This window comes from Centroberyx affinis, unplaced genomic scaffold (genome assembly GCF_046629955.1).
Source record: "Centroberyx affinis isolate AG114_WGS23_722 - 3 ecotype Tasmania unplaced genomic scaffold, CSIRO-AGI_Caff_v1 ptg002870l_1, whole genome shotgun sequence".
Lineage (NCBI taxonomy): Eukaryota > Metazoa > Chordata > Actinopteri > Beryciformes > Berycidae > Centroberyx > Centroberyx affinis.
In genome coordinates this window covers 174,031-185,344 of record NW_027281003.1, presented here as the reverse complement: position 1 = coordinate 185,344, position 11,314 = coordinate 174,031, and the positions used below count along the sequence as shown (strand labels likewise).

At 44.0% G+C, this 11,314-nt stretch overlaps 1 protein-coding gene across 1 annotated transcript; it reads right to left on the bottom strand.

Moving 5' to 3' along the window:
• Positions 1-61: 61 nt before the first annotated feature.
• Positions 62-8,586, bottom strand: xkrx (XK related X-linked). Its single transcript, XM_071536413.1, has 3 exons — positions 7,641-8,586; positions 2,611-2,870; positions 62-1,916 (listed from the first exon to the last, which is right to left on the bottom strand). Exons 1-3 carry the CDS (start codon positions 7,991-7,993, stop codon positions 1,063-1,065), a joined length of 1,467 nt encoding a protein of 488 aa, XP_071392514.1. The 5' UTR covers positions 7,994-8,586; the 3' UTR covers positions 62-1,062.
• Between the last annotated feature and the right edge of the window lie 2,728 nt (positions 8,587-11,314).

Genomic DNA, 11,314 nt, shown 5'->3' with positions numbered 1-11,314 from the left:
TAAAAGAAATTTGACAAGAATGCGTGTGTTAGATTATTATTTTATTTATTTTTCAAGTAAATACAGTAGTAGTCAAGGCACTGACGCGTACAATCAAGGCAAAACGTACAAATAAAGGGCAAACTGTGAATCCATTTCAGTATTTTAGAAGCTCGTTCAGTGTCAGTCTTGTTAATGCATCATAAAATGTAATGTTAAAATCTGAATTAAATATGCATAAGTAAGTAATTTTACCTTTTATAAAAGACACGTGCCTGATATTCCATAACAGTTTTACATCTTTTGTGACGACTTTTTCCAGCAGATTTTTTTTTTTTCCACTGACTTTTAAACACTTGGTGCATTTTTCCAAAAGCAAAACAGGGAACCACGGCAACATGATCAGGCAGACAGTGAATAACACAAGGCATTCATCACACAACAGCCTAGTGGGTGCAGTTGGGTATGAGGAAGGTAAAATTCTTCATCTGACCTTTTCTTGCCCTGTTGTTGCATCTCGAGTCTCGCATACGCAGTGCTGTGCAAAGGGTAGGGAGTGGAAACCCTGAGAGAAAGTAAACTGGTGCCCCGGGCAGAGTTTGGGGTCGGAGACACTTGGCACGTTTCCCACACACCTGGCTCGCTCTGCCTGACCCACTGCTGCTCTCTCAAGGCGGCCTTTGTGCATCACTGCATATCTCACCCTGCTACATTCTTTGGTATACTGGGACCTAAGTGTATGTGAACACCCTCAATAAAAGGCATCATGGGTTACCCATTTCCCTCTCAAAACTGTGAATGAGAAAAGTTTTGTACACTTGAGAGAAAAAAGAGGCTTCTCCAACACATGGCTTTGCTTAGTCAAGGCTCTTCACGCACCTTTGTTCTTCTAATAACACAAATAATTCTAATTTCTGTGTTAAACCCTTTAAGACCTCCTTCAGGAGCGCACCCTGTCCTCCGCAGTGCAGCGTAAGCACCGCTGTGTCCCATCGCTCCCAGTGTGCAGCTGTTCTTCAGAAGAGAACATCTGAGTTCATAAGGCTATTATGTAAAAATCACTAAATCCCCACAAACTCCTTCTCAGGCAGCATCCATAGTGTCATCAACGATGGCGGTCTCCCGCTCCCCCAGCTGACTGGTGATGTCGGGGGGTTGTGAATTCTGGGGGTCCAGCAGCTCCAGTGGCTCTTCTGGCACCAGGACCATGGTGGCAGCGGTGGAGTAGGAAGGCGGTGGCTTCCCCCGCCGCCTCCGCTCCTTACGACAGCAGACGCAGTGCAGGCAGTCATGGACGTTGTACTTGAAGAGGCGTTTGCAGGGGTGGCAGAACTGGTAGAAGAGCAGCATGAAGAGCACAGCCAGGCTGTAGCAGACCAGCAGCTGCACCACCAGCAGCGGGGCGCACACGTACTCGTAGAAGTCCGACTTGAAGAAGTACCACAGCGTGATGAGGACGAAGTTTTCAACAAAGCGGCCGCAGTAGTAGGCGGCCAGGCGGCCCCACTGCTGCTTCTTCTCTATGAGTTCTCGATGGCGGAGGTCCAGCTGCACCGCCGACCAGCAGAAGACGTTGATGCAGGCGTAGAGTAAGGTGAACATGCACAGCACCACCGTGGTGCCCAGCTTGGAGAAGTTCTTCTCCACGTTCTCGGGCAGCGAGCCCTTCCCGGCCCAGAACTCGGCCCAGGGGAGGAAGAAGAAGAAGAGCAGGTTGCCAAGGCCGACGAGGATCACCCAGTGGGTGAGCGCCGTGCTGAAGAGGACCAGAGCGGTGATCCGGGTGGCGATCTCCAACCCTCTCCACACGATCATGCAGAGGTAGGCAGCCGGGCGCAACCGCACCTTGTAGTCGTCGTATCTGATCTGGATGGCCAGAACGCTGCACACCAGAGCGCCGTAGATGATGGAGATCAGTGTGATGATCATCAGAGTCACTGCAAACACAGAGGGAGTCACTCGTTAAAACCTCCACACATAAACAGTAGCAGACACACTGCTACAGCATTTGAAAATGTCTTGTCACTAGGTGGCAAGCACAGGGAACTCCTTATAATATTACCATCATACTATTATTGTAATTCAGTACAGTTATACATTATAATTTATTATTCCATTTTTATTTCATTCAAGTCTAGTGAAAAATGGAAATAGTATCCCTAAAGGAAAATACATCTCAAACCTGAGTAAAAAATATGCTCATCAGTTGCTAGAAAAAAATCCTTTTTTTTTTTTTCAATTTCAATAAAAGTATCATTATTTTATACTGTATGAGTTCAACCGCTATCTGTTTCCTACCAGACCACAGCTACATATAAAACAACAATGAAATTAGATTTTCTTTGCATATTTTATGTATTAATTTAATTGTTACAGATTTTTGTTAATTATTTCTTCATTTAAAGACAGTAACGTATCCCATACAGTGGGTCACGGTCTTAAAGAGCTGCTACCCCTGAACAAATTTCACCTCTGGGTGTCAGTGGAGAGTTTTAATCTCCCATGATGCTCTAAATACTGTTTCAGCCAAGAATAAAATTCTGGGTGCACGTTGTCATTTTTGGCATGAAAATGGCCGACTTGACAGACAGCATCCCTAGCATCAACCCCCACCCCTCTGTGACTTCTTACATCTGGTGTAGAGGATGTATTTCTCCTGGATCGTGGCGTACAGCTGTAGTGTGAGCTGAGGGGTGGAGCCCAGGAAAGCCTGGATGACTGCGGTGCGTTTGAAGGCGTTCCTGTGAGCGGCCAGCTTGCGCTCCGAGTGGCCAATCTCCCACTCCATGGGCGTCCCCTGCCCCTTCTTCAGACTGATCTTCCTGGAGATGGTGACATACGGCTCCTCCTTTTTACCTGCCTTGAAATAGACTACCAGAGCCTCGAAACACCTGAGGGAGACAGAGAGAGAGGGGTCAGTGAGGGTGGAATAATACTTTCAAACCAACAGAGGGCAGCACAATGTAACGTTTAAATTACACCACAGTGGGACGCCATGATTTTCTATGCACTTTTTTACATTTACTGTGATTTTAGAATTATATTGTGCATGCAAATTACAATAGAATCTACACAGATAACACACAAATCCATGAATACAACAATTTTATACAACAGTTTTTTTTTAATTGTTTTTTTGAGCCCAGGAACCAAATGTGCAATTTAGTTACTTGTCATGGAACCAAGGTTCATTAAAAGATGCTAGAAATTTTGTCATGTGGGGCTCCACCATGAACAGACCTGTGAACCTTTTCTGGGCTGTGAATCAAACACTAGCACAGTGTTGTGGCTCCACCAGAGGGCGGTCAGAAGAAAGAAACTACAGCCTCCTGATGCCTGAACACATGAAACTGAAAATCTCAGGGTGTGGTTCCCTGTACTTTCAAGGTAAATGCTCTCACTGTTTACCGACATGGGGACATTAACACTTCGTAAAAGAGTATAAGCATGTTTTTCACCATCACATGTAAAGGAGCGTGTTGTGCAAGTGGTGCAAACGGCCCTTTCATCTCAAAAAACTGATTTTCAGCCAGCCTTATTTCTGCATTTTTTTAATTATTCAGTAGTTTCTGACTGGTTTTCAGGGGCCCTAAGGTCACAAAACTTGCTTAACCATTTCAGCACTACATAAACGTTCAAGCTGAAACATGAAAATCCACCAAAACTGGAATGGCGAGGTTTTCACATGTCAACAACAAAAATGCTTTCATTAGAATTCCTGAGAAGAAAAATCACCATATATTTACAGTGCCGTGAGCAGCTGCGCTCAAGACACAGCCCAGCCCGCTGAGGATTCTCACTCCAACAGTAAATCTCACAGCACAGTGCTGGAATGTTATCTTTTGCTCCAAAGCACCAACATCTCCAACTTTAGACATGATGGACTTAGAGGCAGAAGTATCCCACGTGTATTCACTTCCCCGCAGTTCAACTATGTGCCATCGGACTCTGCTGAACTTACGCCCCAAACTCAGTCAGCAGTTTTCAGTCAGTGTTGTTTCAGCTGGTATTTGGTGAGGAATTACATTTACTCTCTCCTTAACAGTGCAGATGCAGTGCTGCACGAGCTTCTGTGTTTCATTGAACTGTCTTTGACCCAAAACTAGAGAGAGGAAGGGTGATGAGGATAATCTTGTTGTCCGACATAAGCCTACTCTTATCTCTGGACTCACATGCTCGCACACACACACACACACACACATATACACAGGCAGATGGGGGTCATCTAGTCTACGATTTACTGTATAAGGTCTACAGTAGAGTAAGGCACAAGAACATGATTTACTGACAGTCTTCCTAGGAAACTTGGCAGCACAACGGGCTGAGAATGCAGTATGGGTAGTGTACTCCAGCCAGCCTGCACTTAGGCTTCTGTAAGCGACCGAGAGCCAGACTGAATTTCACTTAGAGGGGGAGAAGAAAAAAAAACAGCATGACTGATGAAAGCATTAGCCAGCAGAATCGATATGCTTACTTTCCGCGACAGCATCTTATGGATTTATCAAAAGAAACACACAGGCTACTGCTCTGTAATCGCAGCCTAACCACGCAATCTGTTCCCTCTCTGCTTGAGCACACTGCTACAGAGTGTGAAACTCAAACGACATGCAGTAAGAGGAACAAAAAAAAAAAAAACGGAATGAAACTACAGGTTCTTTGCGACACAATGCTGAAATTAACTAACAAAAGCGCAGCGGAGCGATTCAGGAAATTCTTTCGACAGCTCATCAGCAAGATGGGGAGATACTCATCCTGTTTTGGTAGGCGGTCGCCTGGCATTACCCCACCAGGCTGTCAACATGGCCTCTTTGAACGGTGCACAGACAACAGACAACACCATTTGTAATTACTGTTTCAGCTTTGCATGCTGGGACTGGACCGGGCTGACATGGTGTAATTATGTAGCTAGTCTATCCCTGCTTTGGGGTAGGATCATATTCTCAGGGAGACAAGTCATGACAAGGTCCAACATGTAGCAGATAACCCGACTCCCTACTCACAGATTCCATATTGACTCTGTATTGACAAACTCCTCATTATTTTCAGGTGGACTGCAATACAAATAAAAGGGGTCTTTTAAAGTGATGCAGCTGATAAGCAATATCAAGCATATTTCAGTGCCAAGTTGTGAGTTTCAGTTCCTTGTCTGTCATGAATACCGACTGTACAGCAACACTTTGAACCCATTTCCGTTCTGAAAATGCAATACTGGATTGTGCAGCCACGGCATATGATCAACAATTACATCATCCCCCTCAGCTACACGGGAAAACGCCCATCAGACCTAAGCAGCAGAGGTAATCTGATTACAACAGCATAGCACAGAATAGAATAGAGTAGCACTGAATAGTGTCGAGTAACATAGGACAAAACTGAACAGAGCAGAGTAACATGTTTTGTACAACCGATACTAGAACTTGTTTTCTGGCCTCACCTTTGGCACATTAAAAGCACATATTGGAAATATTACAGCTCAATGTGATAGATGAGAATTACAGGATCACAAACGTAACAAATACGCAGCCAGTTTGGTTGCACAGGCCCACTGATATCGGCAGCTGCCTTTTATGAAAGCTGTTCTTGGTCTTGGCCGTTCCAAATCACTGACCCGAGGGAGGCATCCTGAGCTAGACGGGGAAGGGTGCGCTGAATGATAAACCAGTGTCAGAGCTTTTATACAGCTACTTTTGCTCTTGGCTGCTTTCTTTTTTTCTTCCAGCAGGACTAACAATGCTGGATATTTTTGTTTTGTTCTGTGATCAGCCTTCCCCTAACAGACTGATGCTGATGCTTTTTAATCATGCCAACACAAACCATCTCCAGGTCATTGTGTCCAACACCAAACCCCTTCAGCTTCCTAAGTGAAAACAGTCTCTGTCTCGCCTTCCTGAAAATAAAAGCAGCAGTCTGTGAAACTCAGTACAGCTCCAGCAGCTCTGCAATTTCCTCACTGCCAATATAACAAAATCAACACGTTCTCACAAATCTACAGTACAGGCAGCATCATTAATGCAGAAAACGACATACAAACTGAATGTTCATGCTGCTCACTGTTGATTGACTTGTTTAAGTCTCGTTGACACTTTCACCTCAATATGAAATACTGTTTGGAGCTGCAGGCGGTCCATGACATGTGTGGCTTCCTCTGAGGGGAGGGGATGACATCCACAGACATCAAGCCTCTCCAATGTGTAATTATAGAACTGTAGCTGAACCAAACCTTGACCTTGGTCCAGTTATACTGGGAACTGCAAAGCTGCAGAGCACTGCTCAAAGAGAGGGCTTGCATGATAGTAAATACTGTTTGAGTATGATATTATGTGCTGATCTGGCAAAGGATATTGGCCCTCAAGGCACTCATCTTAACAGATAAAGCAGATAAGGCCACGAATCACGCGAGTGCTGTATATTGAAAAGACACTGGGTTATGTCATGTTTTGATAAACTACAATGATCATACACAAATCAAAACCATTTGTTCAGTTTTGAAGATGAAATCCTTTCTCTTTTTGAATGCCATTGGAAGGGACAGTAATGGCAGATTGTCACATTTCACTTATACGCTATGCTAAAGGCTGAGCCACAATAACAAGGCATATCATTTCTATGCCTTTTAGCAACACTTTCTATTGGAAGCCATTCTTCCTATGGCAAGGAACACACACAGACCTGAAGACAATTTTGAATTTCTTGCCCTGCAAAAGGTTGCACGCTTCAATTAACTGTTACAGCACAGTAAATTCTGCGCAGCACCTTAGGGCACTCTGTTGACAAATCAAAGTTCAGAGAGAGAGTATCGCCGGAGATTTGAATTTCAAAACACTCGAGGTCTCCACCTTCGTCTTGCAGCTAATCCAACATGAGTCACAGTTCGCCAAACAGGTCTCTTGACTGAGATCACCAACTGCCACTAACAAGAGGTGTAGACTGACAGTATTTCAATATGTGGACTGTAGAACCTTAGAGTAACGTGACTGAACTCTGCTGTTATTTCTGTCAAACATATTTCAATAAGGGTGGTTCATTTCCTTCCTCATCCTTTACAAACATACTTGCTGCTCATCTTCAGAATCTGGTCACCTATTCCAATATTCTCCCAAAAAGTGCTCCCTACTCTTTTCCTTTGCTTAAACATGTGCTGACCTTCAGTGCAGTTTGTGATATTTGCATTTCCTCTGATTTGATCTACAATAATAACCAAAGGCATAGCAGCTGTGGCAGCCTTCCCCACTAGATGAGTGTGATCTCTGAGCTACTGCCTTAACACCTTAAACCCCCTCTGACCTCTCTGCTCATGAGCCAGCCAGACCAAGAGCCAGTCTCCAGTACTGAGGGCCTTTGGGTGCCATTACGGTCAGATGAGGTCATATGACTGAGTGGTAAAAGCATAGTGTGAGGGGTGTGTTGCTGGGGCAGGAAGCCAGCTCTGCACAAAAGTCTCTGAGGGTCTATGCCAGGACTTTTAAGACTACATGGGGGTTCAAATATGATTCAGATGAGGCTTCCACATAATAAACCACTATTTACCCCCACTGCATGGGAGAGCCTGCAGAAAAACTTGAAACTGGTGACTCTTAATGAGTTTAAAGTGCCAGATTGAAGGGAGGCGTTGCCCATTGCTTTCCAATGGTACCCCCCCCCCCACCACTACCACCACCTACCTAATGAGAGGACCGAGGAGCAGGAGGTGCAGGAAGAGGACCAGAGGCCGGTCTCTTCCCAAGTCTCTATGAATGAATGTCAGCGTCAACTGAATCAACACAGCGGGCACCAGCATGAAGGCGATGGTGAAGCCCAACCAGATGGTGTCGTCGGTCTTGTGGTACCTGCTGCACATCACCGAGGCGCTAACAAACTCGGCGCAGTACAGCAGGGTGGCCAGGACGACGCTGAACGGAGGCTGGATGTGGCTGTGATTGACCACCAGCATGACTCCGTTCTCCATGGTGGCACAGTCCGCCTGGGACTGGTCCATGTCCGAGATCTCCCTCTCCACCGGCTCGCGCTCCTCCATGGCCACTTCGCGAAGGCGTCAAAAATGAAACGGGGATTACTTCACGAAAACGATGTTAACCCGGCTCGTCGCTCGTCTGCTTTAGCCTCTTGTTCGCTGAAATAAACACGACCTCCCCGTCAAAGCTGTGTATCTTGTCGGAGCCGCATGACATTACATTTTGTAAACATATTCAATGTTTCTTTCCGATGCGCTGTTTCGCTCTGGCAGGCTGACGTTGCTCACTTTCCACCTACTTGATCATCGCTGATTACATGTACTCCTTTGTGCACATATTAGCTCCTGTAGTAGGCACCCAGTCACCCCCAAAGGTCTTTATTGTCAGATATCGTCCTACGTGGCGTTACCACCCCGTGTGGCCACGGTGGTGTCGTTTATTTGAGGAAAAACCAACGTTAGCCTACCACCCGAAAGGATCTCGGCACTGTTGCTACCCTGCCATTGTGTAGGATCGGGAAAGTTAAACGTTGCAACGCAGTCCCATCAAAACATTTAACCGGAGGGATAAACCCGTAGGTTACATGTCAGAAAATACTTGTTGTTCCTCACAGAAGAGAGGCTGAGCTCGGCTCCAGCTGTAAAGTCCCACGGCAGGCTCTGAAAGGCAGGTGTGTCCCCTGTCCCGACATGCCTGTGCGGTCGGTAATCCGTATCCCAGCGTTTCTCGAACTACCCCGGGTCCTAATGCCGTGTCAACGGCGACAGCTGCGTCAAGTCAGACAGAGGGAGCCACCACAGTACCGGAAATGATGGAACTGTACTTTCAAAGTAAAAGCGCAACATTTGCCCGGCATTTGATTTTGAGCAACCCTATATGGCATCATGCGTGACTATGAACATATGGCAAGCTATAACAAAGATAACAACAACAACAACAACAACAATGATATAGTACTTTTCAAAACAAAGTTACAAGTGCCTCACAGAGACAAGGAAGTAGGAAACTGAAGTAATTCAATTAAACAAAAGCGCAGGGCAGAAAATAAAATACAAAGCGAAAAACAGTTAAGCAGAATGAAAGCAGAGGCAAAAACGTCAGAAAATAAATAAGAGCAGTAAAAAAGAAAACGGGTGAGTGAAATAAACAAAAAAATGTAAAGAGCCTTTTAGAAATATAACAATTGTATTTTAATTTACTGTAGACTCTTTAAGTATATTCTTTATGTTGCCACTTTGTATGACTCAACAACAAAAAAACGTTCGCCCCTTTTTTATTTTATTTTGAAAGTTCTGACCGGAAAACTAACTTTTTATTCTTGAAACTTGACATTGTTGATGGCAACGTAGTGGATGTCAGTTCTAGTGTTTACACCCTATGAATGCAGAGACTAAACGTTTCAGTAGATAAATATAAGGAGTAAACAAATAAATAAAATAACATTAAACAACATTGAATACATCCTAGATGTGCTAAACTGAAATCAGAGGAGGTCAAAGGTGGAAAATCCCATTGGATTCTCTGTCATAAAATAGGTACAACAATCAATTAGATAAAAATGATGAATGGTGATGTAAGAAGGTAAACACTGTGTGTAAACAGAATATATTTACTTTCATGATTCATTCCTTCAGGACTATTTTTGCTCCATTAATTTCTTGCAAAACAAGAATATACCTCTTGGCAATGAGAATACATGCAATGAGTAATATATAGCTGTAGGTCTTATATGTTTTCCTATCCAAATGACAACGCTGTAGAGGGCAAGCATGAGAGATCAGTTACTCTCTGTTTCCATTTTTAGTTTCCACCAGTAGGGCAGACTTGGCCTTGTTATAGTGGCCTGCAAGGCCCGAGTGAAGCAGCAACATGAACAGGTGCAGCAGACACACTGATATGTCGTCAGTCAGCTATAAAACTCAACTTTATTCTGACTCATTGTCACACAGGCTTATCCTCATCAAATTAGTCTTTGCTAAGACTACACGCTCATTAGTAAACAACAAAACCAACATCTGTGATCCAGTGCAACAGAACCAGTTTGATGTTTGCTCATACTATGCAAACAAGGATTGTCAATTTGCAAGGTGCATGGGAAGAATATCATCTGCTGTTGCCAACTTGATATTTCCCATGCAAAACCCTGAAAAAGCCAATCATTCTCTATTGCACAGCCTAATTTCAGTATGATCTACCATTTCAAAATAAATTAAACATGTCACCTGTGTGCATGTTTACTGGAAATGTTGTTTACAAAAACCTCCTTTCCTGAAAGAGCTGTCATTTCCTCTAGCATGATAGCGTGATCACAAATACCTGCAAAGCTAAATGGAACTTTTAGGCTTGTTCCCCTTCTGTAACACGAACAACAACATAAAAACCACAAAGAGAGTTGTTGTGCCAAGTATATGTGTAAACTGAACTGACCTGTCTCACTGTGAACTGTGGTACAATTTCAACACAGGATACACAAGCTCAGCCCAAACATGACAATCTCTCCCTGTCTAATCAGATCCCAAGTCAGTGACATGAGCTCTGCATTGTGAAGGGGGTCTACGCAAACCACTGAAGGCTTGTCATTACTAATGCATGTGTTTGGCGAGGCAGTGGTGTGGGTCAGTGACTTCAGACTGCACAGACTGGATACTCTGTGGAGCCATCGGGGGAAGTGGAAGACTGAGGTCTTGTCATATCCAACAAGTCAGCCATACAGAGTGCCTGGCCTGCACCCAGTGCACAACCTCACCAGCCAATCAGATCAGTGCAAGGGCACTCCCCACTTCAAAATAGAGCAAAAAGCTGGGTGCATTTCTCTTTCTTTACTGAACAGGATTAGGGCCACATACGAAAAATGTATCTGAGATTGTACAGAATTCTGACCTTCTGACTTTAATCTCAAAATTCTGACTTTAATCTCAGAACTCAAAATGTTTTTTCAAATGTGGCCCTAATCCTCTTGCACACAAACTCTTCACATCAGAATGAAACAGAAACTCTCTCTCTACCTTTGCCCTGCCTTTGTTTTGAACTATATGTAATGTTGACATTTTAAAGCAGAAACCTTAAAACGGAAGAGCAAAACCTCTGCACACGTGTGAGTTTCCTTATTAAACCAAGCTTTAGGTCAAGTAGACCTTCTTCAGGTCATACATACAAAAGCAGAAAGCTTAAAAGAAACCTAACTGTGCAATTTAACCAAAAAGACAAAATTATAATTTTAGTAAAAATGTATTCAAAGGGACAAATCACAATTAAATAAGAATCGCAACATAAGCTGTTGCTGATCCTGTTATAGTTATGTGTGCACACTGGAGAGGAGAATAGTGTCTCTCCCTGCACTGGCTTTAGCAAGGTCTTTTTATAAACACAGGGTGGTGATGCAA

Excerpts from the sequence above, each read along its gene's own strand:
- xkrx (XM_071536413.1), bottom strand. The coding sequence starts at position 7,993 with ATGGAGGAGCGCGAGCCGGTGGAGAGGGAGATCTCGGACATGGACCAG. Across the intron at positions 2,871-7,640 it reads CTCCTCGGTCCTCTCATTAG|GTGTTTCGAGGCTCTGGTAG; the intron begins GTAGGTGGTGGT and ends TGTCTCCCTCAG. Across the intron at positions 1,917-2,610 it reads ATACATCCTCTACACCAGAT|TGACTCTGATGATCATCACA; the intron begins GTAAGAAGTCAC and ends CTGTGTTTGCAG.